Here is a 26,340-nt window from a genome sequence, read left to right on the forward strand (position 1 = left end):
CTAACTAATCTTAAATGACTGTTCAGTACAGAAATGAAGCTCAAAAATCATGTTTTACAGTCCTGTGGTCTCAGCCTCAGATACTTATCAAATCACACAAAGCTCTTGTAGAAACAAACAAACAAATGAACAAAATATGTTCTTCATTTCTGTCAAACAAAGTTGTATGACACGTTTCCAGCGGGTAGTATCATGGTTGCTAGGCAACCTGGGAAGCGCAACGGAGACTAGACCGTCCCATACAGCCCATGTGTTTGCAACAAACTTGCTGTTTATTTTGCAAATCGAGCTCAACACTGCCCCTAGCGTCCTGGAGCACTTCCGTTGTGTTTTGTAATTTGCATGTGTTTTGGGGTTTGCATGTGTTTTGGATTTTGCAAGTGTTTTGGAGTTTGCATGTGTTTTGGAGTTTGCAAGTGTTTTGGAGTTTGCAAGTGTTTTGGATTTTGCAAGTGTTTTGGAGTTTGCAAGTGTTTTGGAGTTTGCATGTGTTTTGGAGTTTGTACGTGCTTTGTCTCTAGGGGCCACTGTACATAAGACAGTTCCAGCTGTGGTGTTTGCACTCTTGTGGGAGGCATCATGGAGAGAACTGTGGTGCAAATCGCTCTCTTTGGGCTGCTGCTGGCTTTGGCCTCTACACTGCCAAACAAGGTAAGGTTATAATACATAAAAGGGATACAGCATCACTTCAAGAGAACAGAATCTTTCTGTCTTCATCTTACCAATGCCACTGATGTTTCAGTTTAACAGATCTCTCAAAGATATCTGAGATGACTCTCATTTTGTCTCTGTGTCTTAACATCTTTTTGTTAACTGAACACTGAGCTCTTGAAGATTCCCTTGATTCTCTGTCGTCTGTGTTATTTAATGCTTTTCATATGCGTCACATGTGAATGCATGTGTGTGGTCTTGTATTAGAAATGTTGTGAAGAGTTTACATATTAATACTAGCAGTCACACTTCAAATTAGAAATGAAACTAACATACAGATTGGGGTTATAATTGTTTTGTTTAGTGTTAGATTAAGGCAAAATTGGATCTGTTCCATTAAGTTAATTATTCTCGTCCATTTTTTTAAAAAACATGTAATGTTAGTTGGACTTTGAAAAAATTCTGTTTACACGGTCAGTCTAGGAGATCAACCCCCCTTCTCATGTGAAAAACTGTCATGCCCTGAGTGCGAGGAGTGTGAGAAAAAATGCAGACATACAGAGACTAACAAGATGAATGGAACAAAAGGAAAACAATGGGGTCCAAAAACAGTTTTCATCTTTGCCCAGCCACGGGCCAAGACAGGGGGGTCATGGCAATTCCAGGGAATTGCCTAGGCCAGGGGGGAACTAAACGTGAGCTGTTTTAGGCTATTGCAAAAATACAAAACTAAAGCATAAAGTGAAAAAGGAAGCTGAAAATAAATAAATAAATGCATAAATATATATATATACACATATATGTATATGCATACATACATACATACATACATACATACAGTGGGATGCAAAAGTTTGGGCAACCTTGTTAATAGTCATTATTTTCCTGTATAAATCATTGGTTGTTACAATAAAAAATGTCAGTTAAGTATATCATATAGGAGACACAAACAAAAAGAATGTAAAAAGTGAATGTAAACATTAAACATACCAGGGATTAAACAGATAATTCAAAAAAGAAAACCTCAAAGTACAAAAAACTCAAAACACCTGGCAATGAACCAGTGAAATCAGCCAATGACATGCAGAGATGTTTGAAGGAGCGGGTGCTCAAACACTGGTCAGTCAATGAGAATTGTTAAGCCTGTCAGGTTTTTTTTGTTTGTTTTTTTTTTTTGCTCAGGATGACTGGGATGTCTACAGCTTCCACATCAACTCCACAGTGACCAGTCGTTATGCCACCACTGTCATCACAAGCTGTGTGGCCAATCGTATGAACGAGTCAAAGGAAATTGAATTTCATGTTCAGATTCCCAAGAATGCCTTCATCAGTAAATTTCAAATGTGTGTGAATTTAAAATAATGTGTAACCATCCAGAGACTTTTGCAAATAAAGAATTCTACAATAAAAAACAAATGACAGGATACTCAGTAGTGTGTGCATTTACACAAGGGCTTTTCTTGGTCCTCTTCAGGTTTATCGATGGCCAGGTTTATGATGGTGTTGTGAAAGCTAAGGAGCAAGCTCAGCAGCAGTACACTGAAGCTGTGTCTCGTGGTGAAAGTGCTGGACTTGTCAGGTATTAACTAAATGATAAGTATTGTACAAATACACTGAGTGTTCTTTTGGATAAAGAAAAAGAAAATATTTCTGTCATTCAAAACTAGTTTGGTCTGTTCTTGTGTTTTCTCTTCTTTCTTCATTTCTCTAAAGTGATGTTAATGCGAATGCAAATAGGAAAATATAATTAGAGTTAACCTTATTCCCTGCTCAGGTTCAAACTACAGCCATAATTACAAATAAGTGAAATGGTTATTGTTTCTGCTTTAGTTCTGTAGGAAGGACTCTGGAGGAATTTAAGACCTCTGTAAATGTGGCTGCTCACAAAAAGGTCACTTTTGAACTCACATATGAGGAACTGATGAAACGCACACATGGCAAGTACGAGCTGCAAATTCATGCTCGACCCATGCAGCCTGTCAGAGACTTCAAGGTGACTGTCTTATTGCTATCTGTTCATTAATTATTTTGGAAAACAATGCTGAAAAAACAGCACACATGATGAGATCTTTTGATTTGTTTTATTTTACTTAATACCAGGTGGATGTGTACATTCACGAGGAAGCCGGCATCAGTTTCATCAATGTGAAAGGAGGCCTGAGCACCAAAGACCTCGCTAATGCCATTACTAAAACACATGCAGATAAACAGGTACAGAATTTTTTTAGTTCTAAAAAACTTGAGTTTTCTTACAACAGACAGTTTGAAATAATTTTGGTCACACAACATAGAACTGAACATATGATTGCTGAAAATTCTCATACACATGTGGAGGTGCTCATTGATGATTAGCTTGATTATGTTCACTTTGGACAAAACTACCTTGCTTTGTGTGTGGAGCCAAACATGGTCAATATACATAAGACTACGTTCCTTAAACCTGAAAAAGTTGTCTTAGGAACCATTTGTATCCAGAAATTGGAAAGGTCAGTTCTTACAAACTGCTTCAGGCAGCTTGTAATTGCCCAAGATGTGTTGGTACCCCACAGTCCAGTGTTTACCACCTATTATACACAGAGTTGATTGGCGGAGTGGTATTAACTCACATTCAATTGGCCAGTGTGTTTTCATCTGGACCATGGTCCGCCTGTTAGTGACCTCTGGTTTAAGGTTTTGGTCCTTGAACACATCTCATTTCATTTTCTTCTAAAGGTTGGGCTTCTCCAACACTCTTTGTATGTAAAGTAATGTGTTAATTTGTGATAAATTACTAATTCTGACAATGTTTCATTTAAAAATTTGACCAAACAAAATATCAGACCAAAACGGAAAACAGAAAATAAAATCACTGACATCTCTCTCTTCCAAGTTTCTAAACACTGTGATTCACTCTGTTTCCAGGCGTGGGTGTATTTCTATCCAACAGTCGACCAACAGAAAATGTGTGACAGCTGTGGAGATCAGGGTATGAATGGAGATTTGGTTATTGTTTATGACGTTAACAGGGATAATGGACTGGGACACATCAAGGTAAACCCTGGTCTTTTAGCAACAAAAACTGTATGACTTTGACCCAAAAGCCTCTTGAATAATCCTATAACCAATCAAGTTGTTTTTTGTTTTTTTTTAAACAACTCCACCTTAGAAATCTGACGGATACTTTGTTCATCATTTTGCTCCATCTGATCTTCCTCGGATACCAAAAAATGTCGTCTTTGTTATTGATCAAAGTGGCTCAATGGGGGGCAGAAAAATTGAGCAGGTAAAGTATTTGAAGGGTCAGTTTCTGATATTATTTTATTTATACTTTTTTTCTTTTTTTTAAATTTTAACTAACAAATATGTGTGTAAATAATGTTTTCTTAACCAGACTAGGACCGCATTAATCCACATTCTGAATGATCTGGCAGAAGATGATCACTTTGGTCTGATCACTTTTGATGGCATAATTTCTTACTGGAAGCGAGAACTCGTTCAGGCCAACAGCAAAAACCTGGAAAGTGCCAAAAACTTTGCACGCAATATTCAACACAGAGGATGTGAGATTTTGTACTGAATACATATTTTGAAATATAAACATTTGGCCAATGAATGGTGTACTGAGACTTTGTTGTTGTTGCATTTCAGCCACAGACATAAATAAAGCAGTGGTGCAAGGAGCACGTATGCTGAATGCACATAACAGAGAAGGTTCAGCATCTATCCTTATACTTCTCACAGATGGAGACCCAACCTCAGGTTATAATAAAGCACATCTGTAAACAAATGTACACAAATATTTCATGAAATTGAGGTGTTTGTGACCTTATTGTGAATAACTGTCCTGATTTATTATGAATTATGAGACTACATTGTTTCTGAGCTGAACTGGGTATGTCTTGTCTCTTTTCAGGGGTGACAAATCTGGAGAAAATCCAGTCAAATGTAAGACAGGCTATTGCAGGCAAATTCCCACTGTACTGTCTTGGTTTTGGTTTTGATGTTAATTTTAATTTCCTTGAGAAAATGTCGCTGCAAAATAACGGTGTGGCACGGCGGATATATGAAGACTCTGATGCTGATTTACAGCTGAAGGTATTTAAATTATAGATACTCTTCTTTTATGTGAGTTGAAACCTCCGAGAATAGAAAGAAGAAGAAAAAAAGCATGATTTGTATCACTTCCACACTGTATGTCAACAGGGTTTCTATGAAGAGGTGGCCACACCTCTACTGACAGATGTGACAATGATCTATGTTGGTGGGACCAATCTAACCCAGACTAACTTCAGTCAGTATTATAATGGTTCTGAGATTGTGGTGGCCGGACAGATCACAGATAATAACATTGAAACCTTCACCCCTCAAGTTATGGCCATTTCGGTAAGGATAAATCCACAGGAGTCATCAGGAGTACTCTTCTTAATCCATTTTCTATGTCAACTGACATTACATTGCATTTAAATTGTTACAGAGTAATAGAAGAATAACATTCTCTAATCCAAATGAAAGTGTGGAATCGACTGGATCAGTGTCTGATGACCATATCCAGAGGGTTTGGGCATACCTCACAGTTAAACAGCTTCTAGACAAAGAGTGAGTATAATACTGTATATGTTACCTTTCCTCATGTGATCATTTCAAAACTTTAACTTTCGAAAATATGGCAGCATAAATTTAATTTATTAATTGTTGAAGGCACAGCAAATTGAACACATTTAAAAAAAAGTGAAGAATTTCACTGAGCTTGAAATAACATCTTTAAATGTTAAAAAAATATACATATATACACTCAACAAAAATATAAACGCAACACCTTTGTTACTGCTCCCATTCCCCATGGGATGGACGTAGAGACCTAAAATTCATTCCAGATACACAATATAACCATCCCTCCCAAACAGTGGTCACAAATCAGTCCAAATGTGTGGTAGTGGGCACATCTGCTATATTGAGATAATCCATCCCACCTCACAGGTGTGCCACATCAGGATGCTGATCTGACATCATGAGTAGTGCACAGGTGTACCTCAGACTGCCCACAACAAAAGGCCACCCTGGAATGTGCAGTTTTGTCTCACAGCAAAATGCCACAGATGCCACAAGCAATGAGGGAGCGTGCAATTGGCATGCTGACAGCAGGAATGTCAACCAGATCTGTCGCCCGTGCATTGAATGTTCATTTCTCAACCATAAGCCGTCTCCACAGGCGTTTCAGAGAATATGGCAGCACATCCAACCGGCCTCACAACCGCAGACCTCGTGTAACCACACCAGCCCAGGACCTCCACATCCAGCAGGTTCACCTCCAGGATCGTCTGAGACCAGCCACCCAGACAGCTGCTGGAACAATTGGTTTGCACAACCAAACAATTTCTGCACAAACTGTCAGAAACCGTCTCAGGGACGCTCAACTGCATGCCCGTCGTCCTCATCGGGGTCTTGACCTGACTCCAGCTCGTCGCCATAACAGACTTGTGTGGGCAAATGCTCACATTCGATGGCGTCTGGCACGTTGGAGAGGTGTGCGCTTCACGGATGAATCATGGTTCACATTGTTCAGGGCAGATGGCAGCTGAGAATGTCCCAGTTCTTGCATGGCCAGCATACTCACCGGACATGTCACCCATTGAGCATGTTCGGGATGTGCTTGACCGGCGTATACGACAGCGTGTACCAGTTCCCACGAATATCCAACAACCTCGCACAGCCATTGAAGTGGAGTGGACCAACATTCCACAGGCCACAATTGACAATCTGATAGACTCCATGCGACGATGTGTTGCACTGCATGAGGCAAATGGTGGTCACACCAGATACTGACCGGTTCTGGGTCCCCAGACCCCCAATAGCGCAAAAAACTGCACATTCCAGGGTGGCCTTTTGTTGTGGGCAGTCTGAGGTACACCTGTGCACTACTCATGATGTCAGATCAGCATCCTGATGTGGCACACCTGTGAGGTGGGATGGATTATCTCAATATAGCAGATGTGCCCACTACCACACATTTGGACTGATTTGTGACCACTGTTTGGGAGGGATGGTTATATTGTGTATCTGGAATGAATTTTAGGTCTCTACGTCCATCCCATGGGGAATGGGAGCAGTAACAAAGGTGTTGCGTTTATATTTTTGTTGAGTGTACATATATACATATCACCTGCGGGCAGTCTATCCTTCAAGCTCGGGTCCTCTACCAGAGGGAGCTTGAGGGTCCTGCGAAGTATCTTACCTGCTCCTAGGACTACACTCTTCTGGACAGAGACCTCCGATGTTGTTCCTGGGATCTGATGGAGCCACTCGCCTTGCTTGGGAGTCACCGCACCTAGTGCTCCGATTACCACTGGGAATACTGTTACCTTCACCCTCCACATCTTCTTGAGCTCCTCTCTGAGACCTTGGTATTTTTCAAGCGTCTCATGTTTATTCGTCCTGATGTTGCTGTCAATCGGAACTGCTACATCTATCACTACCGCCATCTTCTTCTGTTTGAAGAACCACTACTATGTCTACCACCACTATGTCCGTTTGGTTAGCCACCACCATTTTGTCCGTCTGTATCTGGAAGTCCCACAGGATCTTAGCTCGGTCATTCTCCAACACTTGGGGGGCGTCTCCCATTTTGACCTCGGGACCTCTAGGCCATATTCTGCACAGATATTTCTGTATACTATGCCGGCCACTTGGTTATGGCGTTACATGTATGCCCTGCCTGCTAGTATCTTGCACCCTGCTGTTATGTGCTAGATTGTCTCAGGGGCATCTTTACACAGCCTGTACCTAGGGTCTTTCCTGGTGTGATAGACCCCAGCCTCTATGGATCCTGTGGTCAGAGCTTGTTCCTGTGCTGCCATGATTAGTGCCTCTGTGCTGTCTTTCAGTCCAGCTTTGTCCAGCCACTGATAGGATTTCTGGTTGTCAGCCACCTCCTCTATCTGCCAGTGGTACATACTGTGCAGGATCCTATCCTTCCATGATGGTTCGTGCTCTTCTTCCTCTTTCTTGGGTTTCTGCTGCCTGATGTATTCACTGAGCATGCGGTCAGTTGGGGCCATCTTCCTGATGTAGCAATGGCGCTGTCACTTGGTGTTCACTCTCTCTGCGGTAGAGTATCACTTCCTGTTGCTGTTCCAACACACCGTGGTGTGTTTGAGTAGCTTATCTGGATAGCAATTTAATTAAAACTTTTAGATTACCTAATTTATAACCTCCCTAATTTATTGCCAAAGTATTCACTCACTGTGTCTTTGCTGTTTCGCTAGCTTAGCTTAGCTTATAGCTGACTCGCTAGCAGCATGGCCTCTTCACCTGTCCCTCCTGCACTTTCCTGCTCATTGTGTCAGATGTTTAGTTACTCCTCACCCTCCTTTATCAGTAATGATACCTGTAATAAATGTAGCCTATTTGCAGCTCTGGAGGCTAGGATTACTGAATTGGAGACTTGGCTTCGCACTCTTGATACACCCATAGGTAGCCAGGCCCCTGTAGCCGGTGCAGCTGAAGGTAGCGCAGGCCCCGCTAGCTGTCCTCCGGCAGGCCCCGAGCAACAGGGGAATGGGACGGCTAGGTGACGGTGAGGAGGAAACAAAAGCCCCAGGTACATCACCAACCTGTTCATGTGTCTAACCGTTTTTCCGCACTCCGCGACACACCTGCCGGGGATCAAACTGTGGTAATTGGCGATTCTGTTCTGAGACATGTGAAGCTGACACTAGCAATCATAGTCAGTTGTCTTCCAGGGGCCAAAGCAGGCGACACTGAGGGAAATTTAAAACTGCTGGCTAAGGGTAAATGTAAATTCAGTAAAATTATAATTCATGTCGGCAGTTATGACACCCGGTTACATCAATCGAAGGTCACTAAAATCATTGAATCCGTGTATAACTTTGCCAAAACAATGTCTCTGTAGTTTTCTCTGGTCCCCTTCCCAATCAGACCTAGGAGTGACATATTTAGCCACATGTTCTCCTTAAATTGCTGTCTGTCGGAGTGGTGTCGAAAAAATGATGTAGGCTTCATAGATAGTGGCATCCATCCCACTTTGGATGGAGCAGCTCTCATTTCTAGAAATTTGACCAAATTTATTAAACCCCCCAAAATGTGACTACCCAGAGGCAGAGTTGCAGTCTTACACTTCTCTCTGCAGCTTCTCTCCTCCTGTTATTCCCCCAAAACCCCCATCTCCGTATAGACTGTGTCAGCTCCCAAACAGACAAAAACAAACTAAAAACCAGCAAAAAATAACTTAAACATAAAAAAATCACAAATAAAGAACAATACAGGATCCACATCTGAACCAAAGACTAAAACAGTGAAATGTGTATTATTAAACATTAGGTCTCTCTCTTCCAAGTCTCTGTTAGTACATGAGTTAATAAGTGATCAGCAAATCGATTTACTCTGCCTTACAGAAACTGTCATAGTCCTGGGTCGGTAACCCAGCGCTTTAAGTTTATTATTATCATTTTCCAATTTATTATCATGATTATTATTGTTTGAGTTCTACGTGTTATATTCGGTCTGCGTCTGTATCTGTCTGTCTATGGTGTCACCCCGTCTGTTTGAGAATCTGTCTGTTTAGTTCAATGTCTTGTCTGGTTCCATGTGTCTGAGATTCCTGTTTCATTGTGAAGGTCTGTGTTGTATGTGAGTGTGCTCATTTTACGTTTCCCCTGTCTCGTCAGCTGTGATTTCTCACCGGTGTGTTTCCCTCCTGTCTCTCATCCCTTGATTACTGCCATCTGTGTATTTAAGCCCTGTGTTTCTCTGTGTCAGTGTCGCGTCATACCCTCAACTTGCTGTGTGTTTGTAATGTCCTGTCCTCCAGCACCTCGGTTTAGAGTTTTGTTTTTGTAAGTTTTATTTCGTGAATCATTCCTCCAGCAATAAAGCTGCGTTTTCAGTTTATTCCCATCTCCAAGAGTCCTGCAATTTTGGGTCCACCACTTCTGCTTGCCTGCCACACAGCCAACCATGACAGAAACCTCGTTACAGCAGGATGATTGTGTTAGATTAAATGAATCAACACCCCCGAATCATTCTAACTATCAGAAACCTCGAAGACCAGGCCGAGGGGGCGGTGTGGCAGCAATTTTTCACACCAGCCTATCAATCAACCAAAGACCCAGACTGACTTTTAATTAATTTGAAAGCTTGATGCATAGCCTTATCTACCCTAGCTGTAAAACTCAAAAACCAGTCTTATTTGTGATCATCTATCGTCCACCTGGGCTTTACACAGAGTTTCTGTCTTATTTCTCAGACTTTTTATCTGATTTAGTGCTCAGCTCAGATAAAATAATTATTGTGGGTGATTTTAACATCCATGTAGATGCTAAAAATGACTGCCTCAACACAGCATTTAATCTGTTATCAGACTCAGTTGGCTTCTCTCAAAATGTAGAAGAACCCACCCACCACTTTAACCACACTCTAGATCTTGTGTTAACATATGGGATAGAAACTGAACATTTTACAGTGTTTCCTGAAAACCCTCTCTTGTCTGATCATTTCCTGATTACGTTTAAATTTACAATAATTGTTTACACAGCAGTGCGGAGTAGACTTCATCACAGTAGATGCCTTTCTGAAAGTGCTATAACTAAGTTTAATAATATAATCCATCCGGTGTTATCATCTCCAATGCCCTGTACCAACACAGAGCAGAGCAGCTATCTGAACACTACTCCAACAGATGTAGATTATCTTGTTAATAATTTTGCCTCCTCACTATGTATGACACTGGGTACTGTAGCTCCTGTGAAAAATAGAGCCTCAAATGAGAAGTATTTGACGCCGTGGTATAATTCTCAAACACGTAGCCTAAAGTAGATAACTCGTAAGCTGGAGACAAAATGGCGTTTCACAAATTTAGAAGATCATTATTTGGATAAATTGTTTGTTGCTGGAGAAATTGTTTGTTGCTTTATAAGAAAGCCCTCCGCAAAGCCAGAACATCTTACTATTCATCACTGATTGAAGAAAATAAGAACAACCCTAGGTTTCTCTTCAGCACTGTAGCCAGGCTGACAAAAAGTCAGAGCACTGTTGAGCCAATCATTCCTTTAGCGATAACTAGTAATGACTTCATGAACTTCATTACAAATAAAATTTTAACCATTAGAAAAAAAAATTAACCATAATCATCTCACAGATGTAACATTATCTATAGCTACTTTGAATACCACTGATATTCATTTAGACTCTTTTTCTCCAATTGATCTTTCTGAGTTACCAGTAATTACTTCCTCCAAACCTTCAACGTGTCTTTTAGACCCCATTCCTACAAGACTCCTCAAAGAAGTCCTGCCATTAACTAATGCTTCAATCTTAAATATGATCAACCTATCTCTAATAATCGGCTATGTACCACAGGCCTTCAAGCTGGCAGTAGTTAAACCATTACTTAAAAAGCCATCTCTGGACCCAGCTGTCTTAGCTAATTATAGGCCAATCTCTAACATTCCCTTCATATCAAACATTCTTGAAAGAGTAGTTGTCAGCTTACAGATCATTTGAAGAAGAATGGCTTATTTGAAGAGTTTCAGTCAGGTTTCAGAGCTCATCACAGCACAGAAATAGCTTTAGTGAAGATTACAAATGATCTTCTTATGGCCTCTGACAGTAGACTCATCTCTGTGCTTGTCCTGCTAGACCTCAGTGCAGCGTTGGATACTGTCAACCATAACATCCTATTAGAGCGATTACAGGTACTGCGCTGCAGTGGTTTGTGTCATATCTATCTAATAGACTCCAATTTGTTAATGTAAATGGAGAGTCTTCTTCACACGTTGAGGTTAATTATGGTGTTCCACAGGGTTCAGTGCTAGGACCAAATCTGTTCACATTATACAGGCAGTATCATTAGAAGGCATAGCATACATTTTCACTGCTATGCAGATGACACCCAACTCTATCTATCCATGAAGCCAGATAACACACACCAATTAGTTAAGCCTTTAGAGCCGGTCGGAGCGGGCACGCTCTGTTTTACGTAACTATTTTTAAATCCCGGTAGCTCTGCAATCACGTAAGCTAGCGCAATAATTTGTTTTGCATATGAAACCGGAGGAGTTGTACTTACATCTTATGCCATCAGCTTGTCCTAGGTCACGGTTTCCTTCCACATATAGCTTTGTAAAAACTGCATAAAAAGCGCTTGCAGGAACAAAAACATAATATTCCAGAAACACGCTTTGCCGATCCGATCAGCTGTTCATAACACTTCCTACTTTGGAATAGACGTCAGCGCGAACTTTTGCATTTCCGCCATTACCTGCCCGAAACCGGAAGTGACGTCATTTTCGCGGAAATGTCGTCTTTTTTTCCATCAGGGCCTCAGGGCCTATACTGGTCTTTTTAAAAGTTATCTTTGACTTTATGACTTTCTGTGTCGTTTCTGGGATGCTTAGGACTCATATTGCACTGCTGGAAATAGTTTATTTTGATGCATATGCTGCTTTTTTGCAAATTTGCAGTATAATATTTATTTTCGTTTTTCCTGCAGTGTATAAAAATTAGAGATGGCACGATACCACTTTTTTATGTCCGATACCGATACCGATATCATAAATTTGGATATCTGCCGATACCGATATGAATCCGATATAGTGTTTTTTAATCAACAAAACTGTTTTTTAAAATATCTTGCTGCATTTTGCAAGTCTGCAAGTTCATACTCAAGTTTAAAACAACAACTACACTAAAGCTATTCTGTTATACCTGTATACAAAAAAAATATTTCATAGTTCAGCAATACTGATCAATCTAATAAACTTAGACCTACACCATCCTCCCTATTCTGGTATTTTAAAGAATACTTAGCGTAAATATTAAGCAACCTAACTAATAGGGTTCCAACTCCCAGCAACAACAAAATTAAATAAATAAAAAATAGGGAACCACCCCTCACGCTCCACCTCATGATGCTTAATCGACGTAATCAACCTTAATTTGATGCAGTGTGAAAAAAAATGCACAGAAATCAATTATTTTTCAAGAAATATTAAATAGATTCAACATCTTTCTTCAACAAAATTGCAGACTGCACAGATGGTACCTTCCCAAAGTAAAAAGTACTATAGCTTACTAGGGTATATATATTAGACTTAATAGTCACTATGTACAGTAATTGACTTCTATTCATTTTACATCAAATTAAAACTTTGGGTGTCAGATAATTATTTATTAAAAGCTAGACATTTTAAATGAGAATAAGAAAGAAAAGTATGTCTTTGTGCCCCCTTTTCCCAGTTAATGCCCTATCGGCCCCCCTGGCTAAACTTTGCTAGATCCGCCCCTGCACAGTTACCAGCCGTCAGCTACGTAGAAAAAGATCCTGGTGTAGAAATTAATATTAAATAAATTCTAACAACAGCTTATCAAGCTTAAACGTGCTGCTGTTGTTCAGCCGCTGGTTTGCTCTTTCTGGCGCAAAGTGGACCAAAAACAAACGAGAGACAGACTCGCGACAGAAAAGCCGATCAGCTGATTTAAGCAGTTTCACGATTGAAGTAGCAGCCGGAGAGCGAGAGGCAGTCGCTTGTTAAGCTTAACGTGGGAATGCTTTACAAACATTCAGAGATGGACTTACACACTTGCTTTACTTCTCTCGGGGATAACTTTGTCGGAGATGAAATGCCAGGTTGCTAGCGAAGCTCCACATGCTATCCAGACCACCGACAGGTCCTGCATGCCACAGCTGCTCTATCACGTGATGCATACGTTCTGAGGTGAGTTACGGCGTGTTGCAAGTTTTGTGAGGTGCTTTCGTGATATTTAATGGATCGGATTACATTTTTTATTTTTCTCCGATATCCGATCCAGTAATTTAGGTCAGTATCGGACCGATACCGATACGTAATATCGGATCGGTCCATCTCTAATAAAAATTGGTGTATTTCAAAAATAAAACTATGAAGACACTCAAAATAAATTTCCTGTGGTGGGAAACTATTTTGTGCAACTTTTTTGTATTTACAGTTTTGAGGGATAAGCCTCTTAATTTTCTCTAACTACAAATATATGTTAAAAAAGCAAAAAAGATTTTCAATTTTTTTGTAGTTTATTGCACTTTTTTGCAATTTATGTAATTACTATGCACTTAATGAATATATATTATTAAAATCTGGGCTATAATGGTTGTATTGATGTATAGCAACTTGAAATGCTCCCAAAAATGGCTGCACAGCATGTAAAAATATAATATAAGCTCTGGCGGACTTGGTTCTATGGTAGGTCTTAAAGGGTTAAACTGCAGGAATGTCTTAGAGACATAACAACCTGGATGACCTCTAACTGTCATGGCTACTGAACGGACTCACGCGCAGACAGTTCTTTCTCAGAGAACAAAAGGAGATTTATTTACAACAGGGATCACCTCAGTGCTATATATATGTACAGTGAGTTGGGAGGGGGGGTCCAGGGCTCCAGGGAGAGAAGGAGGGGGGAAATCCACACACACGCTTCCTCTTCCACACAGTCACCGCCACAGCTCCTCCGCACACACGCACTCCTCTTCAGCCGCACTCGCTCCAAAACTCCACACACGCTGCCACACCCGGGCAGGTCCCGTGATTTGGTCCAGAAGAGGGATATCTACACACAGAAGTTAACGTTAGTGCCACAGCAAAATACACACAGGGGATTCTTTTGAAAATGCCGAGCGCGCGAACTCAGGAGGTTCAACATTCCAGTGGTGAGCTGCTCTGTGCCACTGCCTTAAATAGCAGCTGGGGAAATCAGCCAGATCAGCAGCAGGTGGACACAATCACACAGGTGCGTGGGCCAAGAGCGAGAGCCCGTAACGAGCTCCACCCAGGCAGAGAGGAGGAGGAGAGACAAAGAAAACAAAAACGAACAACAACAACAAAACCTGTAGCCAGCGTGGGCCAACCAGTGAGACACGGGGACCGTGACACTAACTTTCTGCTTCTTAATTCAGATAAAACTGAGGTTATTGTATTCTGCCCCGAAAATCTTAGAAATATGGTATCTAACCAGATTCCCACCCTGGATGGCATTACTTTGGCCTCCAGTAACACTGTGAGGAAAGTCACTTGATGTTACTTGATGGTGACTTGTGCTATGGGCTTGAAGTTGGCCTCTAGTGTTGTACACCACATCCCCATTGAGTTCCTGATGATTTATAGCTCTTAGGGTCCTGTTGATCTTGTATAGTTCTAGTCATTCCAGGATCCAGCTGTGGGGCATCGAGTCACAGGCCTTCTTGTAATCTTGTAATCATGTCGGGGCCTGGTGCTGTCCAACTCTTCATACTGGAGACCCTTTCTTGGATATCTGCCACTGTGATTGTTACTGGTCCCAGTTCAGGGAGGTTGCTGTGGTTGCTCTTAGATCCACTAGCCAACTAGACAGTGAGCATTGCTGTTATAGGTTGCATCCTTCTCCCATATTGCAGTATTTCAGTATTGCACAGTCTCCAGTGTTACGGCCCTAGCAGGGCCTCCTCCTGAAGGTGCCTGTGTGGGCGTGTCCTTCAATCGCTTCTGCCTGAGGTGCCACCTTTTCTCCTTTACACAGCTGACTCACATCAGTAATTAAAGGGATTTAAGCCCAGGTACAGGTGAGCTCTGGGCCAGAGTGCCATGTGAATGATTACAGCTAGTGAGCTGGGTGTTTGCAGCCAGTGAGCTGTGTTTTTCCAGTTTGCAGCTAGTGAGCTGTGTTTTTCCAGTTTGCAGCTAGTGAGCTGTGTTTTTCCAGTTTGCAGCTAGTGAGCTGTGTTTTTCCAGTTTGCAGCTAGTGAGCTGCTCTCTCTTTTTGACTTATGTTTTTACTTTATTGACCAATGCTTGAGTTTTGTTTGTTTCCTTAAATGGTGATAGTGGCTTGTCAGTCTCTTTTAGTTGAGCTATTTTAATAAAACTCTTTAATTTAACCCTTTTGCCTCCTTGACTCCTTTTTCTGATCCGGACACACCGCCTAGACCACTCAGGGGAACATAACAAGTGGGGGCTCTTCCGGGATATTTGAAAAGGGAGCTTCAAGTTGGATTTGGTTTTTGATTATCTTGCTTTGTCACCTTTTTGAGTACCACAACTTATTTTTGTGCCAGTTTGACACAATTAGCAACCACACAGGCTTGTGACAGAAGAAACACAGTTTAGGCCTAGATCTTAAAACCGTAACTGCATTTGCCTTGTTAGCTGGCCCACTCTTACTTAACACCGTAACACCAGCCTTGGTGTTGCTGTTCTCATATTGTTGCACTGCCACTGAGAGTACCCTTTGGCTGGTTCTGTCGAGAACAGCTGGTTTATTCTCCTGCCTTCTATGTCTCTGGTGTATGTCTTCAAGCAGATGGCCAAGGCTGTGAGTCTTTGCTTGGCAGTCTCCAAGGCCTCAGGTATGGACAGCTTGCTGTACTTCTTAGGCACCTTCTTCATTGCACCTTATGGCAGATCCGATAGTTGGCTAACCTCCGTCCATGCTACCTTGATCTTGACTTCTAATCTCCTTCACTATGGAGGGTACCTCTCCTTGTGGCTGTTCAACTTATAGCCAAGCATCTCACTGATCACTGCTGCCGTAGTGTAAGTCAGGTGGTTAGTCTTAGTAATGGTTGCGGTAGGTATTGTCCATAGCACTGCACTTGCACAATCTAGTAGATGTTCTAAGGGTACTTCACGTAGTGTTGGTAACCGACTATGGAGGATTCAGGTTTCCAGCTTTGCCATGATCCTATCTTTCTGGTCAGTTGCCCTCACACTGAACGATACCGTCTTGTTCCAGTAGAACACTTTTCACCAGGGTGCCCTAATTCCTGAACACCTGACATTGACCTTGTTAATCCAGGCAATGTCCAAACCAGTATGGCTTTATATTTATCTCTCTCATTCATATCTGTGGTAGACTTGGTTAGCATGGTGGTCTAGCCTAAGATCGATACTGGATACAAACAAACCCTCAGCCAACTGAGTGTTAATTTTGTAAAAAAAACAACAACAACAACAACCACATGTTAACGATCTATAATGAAAGCCAAAGCAGCACCAATGAGTTCAAAACAATCCCTGAACCCATTGGTGCCACAACTGTTCTGATATCAGTTCTCCAGTTTATCTTGCAGCAGATAGGTAAAATAGATCAAATAATATACTATGTTTTTAATGAGCATTATCTTTCAGGATTCTGAAAGATGTGTCCCATACAGCAGTGACAGCAGTAAAGACTAGCTGGGGATATTTTCAAATTCAATTGATCAATTAAAAAACAAATGATTTAATCATATTCCACTTGTAAGTCAACCATCATATTTATTTAATATATTGTGACACAGACTTCAGTTATCTGGACCGGAGAAAGAGAAAGTAAAGAAGGAGGCTTTGGAGCTGTCACTGAAGTACAGTTTTGTGACTCCTCTCACATCTATGGTGGTCACAAAGCCTCCAGGAGAGAACACAGATGTGCTTCATAAACCAAAGGAAGGTGAAACACCACAGAGATGGCAGCCCCTTGTAGGGAAGTCCTCTTCAAGACAATATTTGGCTCCTAGTAGTCGCCGTTCATCTGGTGAGTATCACAAACACAAAAAGACTGAAATAAATGAAATGTTTCATAATCTCTACTTTTAGCCCCCAGACTAATGTCATTGTCAAGTTAAGGGGGGAAAAAAAACATATGCATCAAACTACCATGCCCTGACTATCATCTTGTCTTTATTTTTATTTAGCACATACCTTAAACATTTAAAGCTGTAAGCTAATGATAGTTATATAAGAGCAGATGCATGCTGGTGCAATAAGCTGTACGTTTTATGTCCAATGGATGTATGATCTGATTAGTCGACTAATCGAAAAAATAATTGGTGACTAGTCGATTATCAAAATAATCGTTTGTGGCAGCCCTAGTCCTCTCCAGGTTCCTCCCACAGTCCAAGGACATGCAGTTGGCAGGGTTGGATTAACTGATTATTTTAAACTTAAACTGTCCATAGGTGTGAATGTCAGTGTGAATGGTTGTGTGCCTCTCTGTTTCCCTTTCATAAAACAGCCACCCTTCCACTGGGGCCATTTCTGATCAGGCTTAGAACCTTAAAACCTCTAAGGATACTTCTAAATTGAAGACCTTTCAGAATGTTTTTATTTATTTTTTTCAGTTTATTAATGGGATAATGTACCTGTAATACTATCGGAGACTATGGTAAATTTTTACAACTACCTGCAAAAGGCTAATGGGGTAGGTTCTCAGCCATCCAGGTCATGGTAGTCTAAGGAGCTTGGAATCTAAGTTAATGGACTTCTTTAAGTTTCTTGAAGATGTTTCACCTTTCATCTGAGAAACGTATTGAGTTCTAGAACCAAATGAGAATTTTCACCAAGCATGACATCCCAGTCCACTTCAGACCCAGCCACACCTCTACATCACAGAATCCAAACAGCCATACTATAAACACATGACATAGAAGAGCCATCTTGACGGGACAAGACTTGGCTGTACAACTGGATCTAAAGGTCAAAGGTCACTCTGTCAAGGATGGCAATGTTCACATTTTGGAAACCGAAGACAGATAATCTGAAAGAGGAGTAAAAGAAGCTATTTATGTCTACTGTAAATGACCATCTTTGAACAGAGGGGGTTGCTTACAACACCAACTGTCTGCCACCTACAAACCAGCTTTGAGATCCCTTCCCAGCTCACGCCCCACTTACATCTAGCATCAGGTGAAGCAAGGTCCCACAGTGGTTTAACCCAAAAACCTCTTGTGATAATGACCCATGCCTTTTTCACACTTTGGCTCATGTGATGAGTCACATGATTAATAGTCCTCTTAAGGGACCTCCACTAGGGTATAAATGCAACCAGGAGATGACGGACTAGAGCAGCGCAGATACTGAAGGACCCGTCCCATCCTGGCAACAAACTGTTCCAACTTCTGCAATCCGGTAGAAGTCCGATTGTCTATTCTTATTTAAGTCACGTAATGTACAGAATTCACCTGAAAAAGGATTCTCTGGTCGAGGTACAGTGCTTAACAAATGTAATAGACCATCACCTGATGCAAGGTTCATGTAATTGCTACCATAAAATTAACAGTATTGGTAACTACCAAAACAAATCTGTTTATTGGAATAATTAATACACCAGTATGTGCAAGCTGTTTAATTAAAATCATATTGTCAATGCTAAAATATAATCATTAATATTATCCCTGAATTTTCAAATGTACTCTTACAAAAACATACAAAAGTATATAATAAAAACAGATATTTCCTTCTTATATGTTACTGTTTCTTTTTAGTCATGCAACAGCACACCCCCAGAGGAGAGAGAGGAAAGATTGGACATTCTGGAGCAGGTGAAGTGCTTAACAAATTTATTAGATCACCCAATGCAAGGTTTATGCATCTGCTGCTTTAGATTAACAGTATTGGTAACTACCAATTTTGTATTTTTTTTTTTTGGGGGGGTGGAATAATTAATCCAACAGTATATACAAGCTATTTAATCAAAATCATATTGTTAATGCCATCCATCCATCCATTTTCATCCGCTTTGTCCGGGGCCGGGTCGCGGGGGCAGCAGCCTAAGCATATTGTTAATGCTAAAATATAATCATTAATATTATCCCTGAATTTTCAAATGTACTCTCACAAAAACATACAAAAGTATATAATAAAAACAGATATTTCCTTCTTATATGTTACTGTTTCTTTTTAGTCATGCAACAGCACACCCCCAGAGGAGAGAGAGGAGAGAGTGGACATCCTGGAGCAGGTGAAGTGCTTAACAAATTTATTAGATCACCCAATGCAAGGTTTATGCATCTGCTGCTTTAGATTAACAGTATTGGTAACTACCAATTTTGTATTTTTTTTTTTTGGGGGGGGGGGTGGAATAATTAATCCAACAGTATATACAAGCTATTTAATCAAAATCATATTGTTAATGCCATCCATCCATCCATTTTCATCCGCTTTGTCCGGGGCCGGGTCGCGGGGGCAGCAGCCTAAGCATATTGTTAATGCTAAAATATAATCATTAATATTATCCCTGAATTTTCAAATGTACTCTTACAAAAACATACAAAAGTATATAATAAAAACAGATATTTCCTTCTTATATGTTACTGTTTATTTTTAGATTAACAGTATTGGTAATTACCCAAAAAACCTGTGTGCACAGTTTTAATGCGTAATTTTACTGGGTTTCCTAACATCTGTTCTTCTAGTGAAGCATTCAAAGCTTTTATATGAATTCATATGTACTATCAGGTTTTGCATTTGTGGGGTAATAGAATAGAATACAATGCTTTTTATTGTCACTGTACACATGCACAATGAGATACAGAGCATCTCCTTCTCAGTGCAGACATGTAGGAAAAGAAACGGGGAGGGGGGCACCGTTTTGCAGCACTATATACATATGAACAGTATTAAATTAATTAAATATTACACAGTAGTGATGGTAAAGAGTGTAGTCTGGGTGTAGAGGGTAGTCCTTGGATTGGGAGGTGGTATTGTATTGTCAGTGCAGCGTGGTTATGGCTTTTTGGAAGAAACTATTTACGCTGCATCTGTAGTGTTTCCCTGAGTGAAGCAGGTTGAACAGGTCAAAACCAGTGTAGGAGCTGTCTTTGATAATGTTTGTCAACAACATTTCTAACAAGTTGAAGTGCAAAAATTAGAATTTATGTACAAACTATGTTTACAGACTGACACTGAGTTGTGAGACTCAATATATACGTGTCTTTATTTATTTATTTAAAGCAGTGGTTAGTATCAGGATGTGTTTATAAACTCAATATGCAACATAAAGACTTAAAATATTAGTGTATGTGATTAAATGTATTTACAGTTGTTCTCCCTGATGTCCAACCTGCTGTTGTTCATCTTTCACGTGATACTACTACTCTGGAATCCACTGATGGTATTGTATTGCCTTGATGTCATTCAGGTTGATAAAAAAAATAATAGTAATTGTTTTGGTTTGGTTTCTTTTGTTTGTTTGCTTTTTTTGTATTGCAAGTTCCAAACAACCCATGATGTACTCAGATATGCAGCAAATTACATACTTTTTTTCTGGAAGGAAACTCCAAACATGGGCTGTTTTTCAAATCTCTTCATTAACCATAAAACAAAAAGAAAAGCAAACAAAATTGTAAGAATAATATGTTATATAAATCAGGCTCTGCATAGTATGTATGAACAATTGTGTATTTTTTGGATTCCTGGCTCAGGGGTTATAAAGCACATTTTGGGTAGAAAACCTGGGGTGAATATTTAATTTCACTAAAAATGTTCTAACACTGTGTACCTCTGTATCTCTAGTTCCTGTACTCCACAGGTTTTTGCTAAAAGCTGAGAACCAGACTGTTCCACTATGCTTTGATGTCAGTGGACCTGTCCGCCTTAAACTTCTTCACTATCCCAGCAGGGGTCAGTAGTGTTAGCTTTTTCCATCCTAATATTTCTTTTCAGTGTAATAAAAACTGTTACTCTTCTTTCTCATTGTTATTTTCATATGAAAACTCCAGTTTGTGGTATAAGATGAGCATTTCTCTTTTCTTCTAGAACTGTCTGTAAATGGTGAGCTTGATTCAGTTACAAATGGAGGCTTCAGCAGAATTTTCATACACGTCAAAGACAGCCAACATGTTGAGATCGACACCAACTGGGTCACTGTACGAGATGGACAGACAGTGACATATTACACTGGACAGGATCGCATTACAGCTGGAAGGTGATGTTGTATTATCATGGTCGAGACTCGTGCTCTCAGCTTTAAGCACAGATGTGTGACCTTATTCACCTGTGTTACCAAGATTTACATGAGAAGACTGTCTCTCTCAGCACCTATATATGTTAGCTGACATCTCTGAGGCTGAAACCCCTAAAAAGTTTGTTTTTTATTTTGTGTTGATTATTGAGCAGATGAGATGTGATTTCAGTAAGGACAGATCATTTGAAAGCACTGGTAATTCATTGAAGTAAAGAGTATGAATTATAAGCTATTTGGTGATTAGACATAGTGTAACAGATCAGAGTCAATGTTAGGAGGGTACATGCGAATGGTGGATGAGGTAAAGCAATTGGAAGAGGTGGGTCACATGAAGGAGTCCGAAAAGCAAAATGATAAGAGGCTGTGAGATTTAAAACACACAGAACAGAGATTAGCTGGCTCAGAAAAGGAAAGCGAAAGCAGGAACATGATTGTTTCTCACATGAGTGGATTTGAGTAAAGCCCAAATGCACGAGAATACAGGCAGACGAGTGCATACAGATTTTTACTTTTTATGCTGAGGTAGGCTGCAGTCCATAGATTTACATTTACTTATAGACTTATGTTTACTTATTAGAAACCAAGCCAGCACTGTGTCAGATTGAGGACCTGTCCAGGGTGTACCCCAACTTTCAAGGATAGGCTCCAGCTCCTAGTTCCTAGGAAGAAAGTGGAAGAAAATGCATGGATGGGTGGAAATAATTATTTGTTCAAGCCATGGACTGAAGAATGAAAATGGCAGGGGCAGACATTAAGTAGAGTTTGTCATGAATTGACTGTCATAAATTCATTTTTACAAAATATGCTAACATTAAAGGCTCTGTACTTTATGCACTACACTGCTGTTTAATCAGAGCAGGCTAAATTCATCCAAGTAGCATGATCTGTGCAGGTGCCTTGAACCGTTACCTTTTTTTTAAAAAAGTTGAGTAACTCCATGTTTTTCCAGTGTGACAGTGATTGTGCGCAACAACGAAATAGACGTTGCCACTGGAGACATGCGAATGGTCATCATAGTTCATGAGAAGAATGGCCAAAAATTATTTTGGCCAGTTTTAAGACGGCGTCCCTCGGACAACAATGCTGAAGGACTTTTAGGTGAGTGAAAAGCTGTGTGTGTTTGTGATCTGTAGGTTGCGAACGAAACGGCTCTTAGAGCCGCCTCTTTGAAGTGAACAACGCAAGTTTCTTTTCTTTTTTTTCTTTCTCTCACCCTCTCTCGCATTTTTTTCCCGCTTCACTCTGCACGCGAGCCCTGTGCTTGCACTGGGGAGAGGGGGGAGAGACGGTAGTTACACTGCAGTAGCACAGGAACAGAGTGGGAGGGAAAGAGAGCCAGGGACAACAACGTCACATTAGAAAGGTAGAGTAATCATCCACAACTATTTTCAGTTGCGGATGATAAAGGATTCAGAAAGTTTATTCATGCAGACCTATATGACAAAGAATGTGCATCTTCTTTTTGTTTTCATATTTTTTTCATGTGTATATTTAATTGTGTTGTGATTTGCAGTGTTTTGTGTTGTTTCACTTTAAATTTGTTTAAAAGGAAAAAGCTGAAAATTTAAATAGTTAAAAGTTGAAATGTAAATAGTTGTTTTTTGTATTATATGATTTATTTATTACATTTTGTGTGGAGTGAATAAATAAAAGTATACTTACAGTGGCCCCTAGAGACGAAACACGTACAAACTCCAAAACACGTAAAAACTCCAAAACACGTACAAACACAACAGAAGTGCTCCAGGATGCTAGGCGCAGTGTTGAGCTTTTGTTACCTAGTGGCTACACAAGCCAGGAAGTACCAACGACCGGATTTGGTGTGTGGTAGTAACAGGTAAATGAACCTTTTTGTTTAAATTATTTGAATATATATGGGTGCTTGTGTATAAATACACAAACAATACACATATGCTTTCAATTGTGTAATTTAAGTGATCTAGGGTAGCTCTGTTTTGGAAGTTCAGCTAATGCTAGAAATGTGTTTTGGAGTTTGTACGTGCTTTGGCCAAAGTATATATTTATATATAAACATTAGGGGTGCAACGATATTCGTATTGATATTGAACCGTTCGATACCGTGCTTTCGGTTCGGTACGCATATGTATCGAACAATACAAAATTTGTAATTTATTTTATCAACTTTCCTTCTGACGATGCTGTCTGTGTTGAGCGCTCAGTGAATCTGCGTTCGACTACTCCGCCTAGGCTGCACTGCCGAGCGCAGATCCACTGAGCGCTCAACACAGACAGGATAGTCAGAAGGAAGAGCGCAGGGCAAGCTAGCAAGACAGAAGTTAAGCTCTCCTGGCAACATGGCAAATTGAACCTCCCCCACCCTCATTCAGATGTGGCGTTTGGAATTATTTTGGTTTTCATGTGACGTATGACCCTGAAGGTAAGCGCGTCATGGACTAAAGTAAAACAGTATGTTGGATGTGCCACGCAATGCTCAATTACATGGGTGGGAGCTAGTGTGTTAGCGCAGTTAGCTCGTTAACGTGTTGGCCGTCTAGCCCCATGCACGGGGCGATCAGGGGTAGCTCGTTAACGGAGATTTGCCGTGTTGTGGCGTTAACGTCATTTCAACGAGATTAACCTGAAAGCACTAGTGGGAACACAACGAATATGACTGCACATTTACTCCGACATCATCCTAGTGCAAAGACAAGTGGAAGCAGACAACAACAACAAGCAAGCATGCTACAAACTTTAGCCAAGTCGTTTAGACAGCCGTTAGCACATGATTCAACTTATGGGGACCTGATATGTTTAATATGCTGCTGAGAATATAGCCCAGAAGAAGCGTATAGTATAGCTTTTATTTTGGAAAGAGCCATTTCTCTGTAATAAACTCTCTTTTCCAAAGATGAGTGATTCCTCAATCAGATACAGGGCTCGCAATATCGCTAGCCCGACGTCCCGGGGCTAGCGATTTTTCCAGTCGGACTACCAAAATCTATCTCTGCCCTGCCCGTCGGCCTATCGCAGGAAGGAAAAATATATGTGAATGCTTTTGCATTCTTTCGGAAATGTAGCTGGGTAATTATGTCATTGGCATCGGTGAGCCACTGTCAATATGTGACATATTGAAATCGCGTTTGAATTTGCGCTTGTTTTTTGCTTTCACTTTGCAATCGTGCAAACTGTGTATAGAGAGCGACAGCACTGATCTGTGAGTGATGATAATTTGTGCACAAATTCCTCTGACATCGTCTTATCAATCGTTAGCTTACTATGCAAACATGACAAGTGAAATCTCCTGCAGCAAGCTTAAACATGTGAGAGGTTGATCGCGCAGAGAATCGCTGAGCGTTATGCGAGTCCGTGTGTAAAAGCAGCAGGATATATATTTTAGTTCTGCTGAGCCAAATAAGACGGGTCAGGGTGAAGAAGTGACAGCCAAAGAAAAGCTTACCACAAAACGGAAAAGTTATGACAAATCAGACTATAAGGCAAAAATAAAGTGCAGCTTTATGGTTTCATGGACAAAAGAATTTCTGTTGCTGCAATATGACGAGCTAAATAACCAGGGCTGCACATAAGTGGTCCGCAGGTGCGCATTCGCTGTCAAAATAAAAAACACGCACAAGGGTTAGGGTTAAATTTAAAAACTGTACTTTTGAGTTAAAATATATATTTATAATTTTAATAAATGACAAATTAAAAAGGCATGAACATTTTTTTTGTATTGAAAAAATATCTAACCGTGACACCAAAGTATCGAACCGAACCGTGAATTTTGTGTATCGTTGCACCCCTAATAAACATATATAAACAAAACCCCGTTTTTGTTTTTTTTTACATTATTAATTCCTTTTGTGCATAGTTTTATATTGCTGTTAATAATTAATTAAAGCAACAAAACAACCTAAAGAGCCGGCTCTTTTTAGTGAGCCAAACCGAAAGAGCCCGTTCTCTAAAAAGAGCTGGAAATCCCATCACTAGTGTTTTTGCACGCGTGTGTGTCCTTGCTGCATTGGTTTTCAATCTTAGCTCTTGTCTCACTCTCTCTTTTCAGCTGTAGAGGCTGCAGTTTATGAGGAGGTACAGCAAGCTCCTGTCAGAAAACTAAAGATCAAAAATCAGGAGGCAGACGTTACTGGGTATATTTTCTTTTCTTTTTTGTATTTATGTTTTTGTTTTGCTTTAGAATCCAGCCATTTCTACAAAGATTAATGATCTCTTTATTCTTTCTTTTGTAGGGAGATGGTTGTTGACTACAGCTTTGCTTCTCCTGTCTCAATGAACTGTTGGCTCATGTCTGCTGACTCTGCCCTGCAGAGACCACTGTTCCAGTTTGTCATTACACAGCTTTAACTGGCAAATATGTTGATTTATTTGAAAAATCTTTAATTTAAAAGGAAAACAAGGCAAAAACATATATTGTGGAAACTTTCTTTCCATCTGTTTCCAACATGTAGAAATATAACTGTGAATGTGGATCTAGTGTCAGACAGCATTACCAATTAAAAATAACATACATAAATCAGGATTTATGATTACCACCATCTGCCATTAACATAGCGTCCAAAATGACACAAATGCAGTTGAGATGACAATAATAGGCATACTTCTACACCTTTATTTTTTAAATACGTTGAAAAATGTAAATTTTTGTAAATTTTAACTACAGTAATCATATTGTTATAGCTAAATGTTAATCAGCTTTGCTGGCTGATCTGGAAGAGAGTTGGATTGTAGAAGGTTTGCTTATAAATAACAATTTCAAATATTTCTGAATCCTGGTTAAGTACCAGAACATTGAGAGAGGAAACTTTTTAAAACATCTCTTCTGTTTTGTCTTTAGCCTCAAACTGCAAATGACATGTAATGAGGCTGACTTGATTCAAGGATCTCTGACAAATATAATGCTGTTATTTTTCTTGCATAATTTCATGACTTCCTCAGAACAGTTTATGGAATGGATATCAAGCGAATGAATAAAGAATCCAAACTATTCCCTAA

General features: G+C 40.2%; 1 protein-coding gene and 2 pseudogenes across 1 annotated transcript; 2 read left to right on the forward strand and 1 right to left on the reverse strand.

The window, feature by feature from the left end:
* The first annotated feature begins 547 nt into the window (after positions 1-547).
* Positions 548-26,340, forward strand: LOC147330739 (inter-alpha-trypsin inhibitor heavy chain H3-like). Its single transcript, XM_086292504.1, has 21 exons — positions 548-651; positions 1,834-1,994; positions 2,126-2,230; positions 2,482-2,644; positions 2,752-2,862; positions 3,553-3,681; positions 3,797-3,913; positions 4,022-4,190; positions 4,279-4,389; positions 4,544-4,725; positions 4,834-5,013; positions 5,105-5,226; positions 16,931-17,163; positions 18,893-18,949; positions 19,312-19,368; positions 20,449-20,520; positions 20,922-21,029; positions 21,165-21,333; positions 22,322-22,470; positions 25,394-25,478; positions 25,578-26,340. Exons 1-21 carry the CDS (start codon positions 580-582, stop codon positions 25,690-25,692), a joined length of 2,667 nt encoding a protein of 888 aa, XP_086148630.1. The 5' UTR covers positions 548-579; the 3' UTR covers positions 25,693-26,340.
* On the reverse strand, positions 5,266-7,685 carry LOC147330740 (uncharacterized; annotated as a pseudogene).
* On the forward strand, positions 7,842-9,029 carry LOC147330741 (uncharacterized; annotated as a pseudogene).

Source organism: Aulonocara sp. 'chitande type north' Nkhata Bay, linkage group LG5 (assembly GCF_057382095.1).
Source record: "Aulonocara sp. 'chitande type north' Nkhata Bay isolate Kocher_YH1m ecotype deep benthic linkage group LG5, A_spYH_male_GT1.1, whole genome shotgun sequence".
NCBI lineage: Eukaryota > Metazoa > Chordata > Actinopteri > Cichliformes > Cichlidae > Aulonocara > Aulonocara sp. 'chitande type north' Nkhata Bay.